Source organism: Sinocyclocheilus anshuiensis, unplaced genomic scaffold (assembly GCF_001515605.1).
Source record: "Sinocyclocheilus anshuiensis isolate Anshui unplaced genomic scaffold, SAMN03320099.WGS_v1.1 scaffold110, whole genome shotgun sequence".
NCBI classification, from domain to species: domain Eukaryota; kingdom Metazoa; phylum Chordata; class Actinopteri; order Cypriniformes; family Cyprinidae; genus Sinocyclocheilus; species Sinocyclocheilus anshuiensis.
The window spans coordinates 527919-529338 of NW_015544155.1; the positions used below are offsets into that span (position 1 = coordinate 527919).

The 1420-nt window shown below is 41.9% G+C and overlaps 1 protein-coding gene across 1 annotated transcript in view; it reads left to right on the top strand.

The window, feature by feature from the left end:
* LOC107695380 (histone-lysine N-methyltransferase EZH2-like) overlaps nt 1–1420 on the top strand; it is a 39870-nt gene that overhangs the window by 35461 nt on the left and 2989 nt on the right. Inside the window, exons 12-16 of the mRNA XM_016495264.1 lie at nt 235–525; nt 681–776; nt 863–944; nt 1025–1105; nt 1187–1271. Coding sequence (XP_016350750.1) covers nt 235–525; nt 681–776; nt 863–944; nt 1025–1105; nt 1187–1271 — 635 coding nt within the window. The remainder of the gene's footprint in view (nt 1–234; nt 526–680; nt 777–862; nt 945–1024; nt 1106–1186; nt 1272–1420) is intronic.

A 1420-nucleotide genomic window follows, 5' to 3' on the forward strand; every position in this document is an offset into this window, starting at 1 on the left:
TTTATTTGAGGTAGCGGACTCGGGTGAAGTTTGAGCTCATCCGCACATCTCTACATTGACCTGAGTCGCTAGTAGCAAACAATGGAGCGCGCTCTGCTGGACAAACTTACACCATTTAGAAGCATTTCATCTGCGTTATATGTTCTGTAAAAAAAATGCTCATATCGGCGGCATATTCACCAATATGATATATCTGCGACAGGCTCATATCGGCCGATAATATCGGCAAAACGATATATCGGTCGGGCTCTACAAAAATCTACTGAGAGGTTTGGAAATTTGAGTCTGGAAAAGTATGGAATTTTGAAACGGAAAATGTGTAGGAACCCTGTTTCTATCTGTACAGGTCAGAACCGGTTTCCAGGCTGCCGCTGTAAGGCCCAGTGTAACACCAAGCAGTGCCCCTGTTACCTGGCCGTACGAGAGTGTGACCCTGACCTGTGTCTCACCTGCGGGGCGGCTGATCACTGGGACAGTAAAAATGTCTCCTGCAAGAACTCTAGCATCCAGAGAGGAGCAAAGAAGGTACATTTTAATCTGTCACACGTCAGCATGAAGATGAATGTCATTTTTCACAAATATAAAAAAGACATTAATGGACTGTTGCTTAACCATTTAGTTGTGATACACCCTCTTTTCTTGGTTATTTATGCCATTTCTTCTTTTTAAATTTTTTTAAGCACTTGCTACTGGCTCCATCTGATGTGGCCGGATGGGGAATCTTCATCAAAGAGCCAGTTCAGAAAAATGAGTTCATCTCCGAGTACTGTGGGGAGGTGAGATGTTAAATAAATAAATAAACATCAAGACTACACAGTGAAGTTTCCTTTTTATGTGACGTGTTTCTATTTTTACCTGCTAGATCATCTCCCAGGATGAGGCAGACCGCAGAGGCAAGGTGTATGACAAATACATGTGCAGCTTCCTGTTCAACCTTAACAATGGTAACTAACCTCTATCTTGCAAATGTTCGCTGTTCACACGCCCCCTCACTGGCTGACAACCTCCCACCTTTCACCCACAGATTTTGTTGTTGATGCAACTAGGAAAGGAAACAAGATCAGGTTTGCCAACCACTCTGTAAACCCCAACTGCTATGCAAAGGGTAAGTCACTCAGAATCCTGTACTAAAAGGATCTTGTGTGTAAAATGTGATGTCATGATCTGTTTCTGTCTGTCCTCACAGTGATGATGGTTAATGGGGATCACAGGATTGGCATATTTGCTAAGAGAGCCATACAGACTGGAGAGGAACTGTTCTTTGACTACAGGTAAAAAAAATATATATGTGACCCTGGAACACAAAAGCAGTCTTAAGTCGCACAGGTATATTTGTAGCAATAGCCAACAATACATTGTATGGATCAAAATGATAGATTTTTCTTTTATGCCAAAAATCATTAGGATATTAACTCTTTCC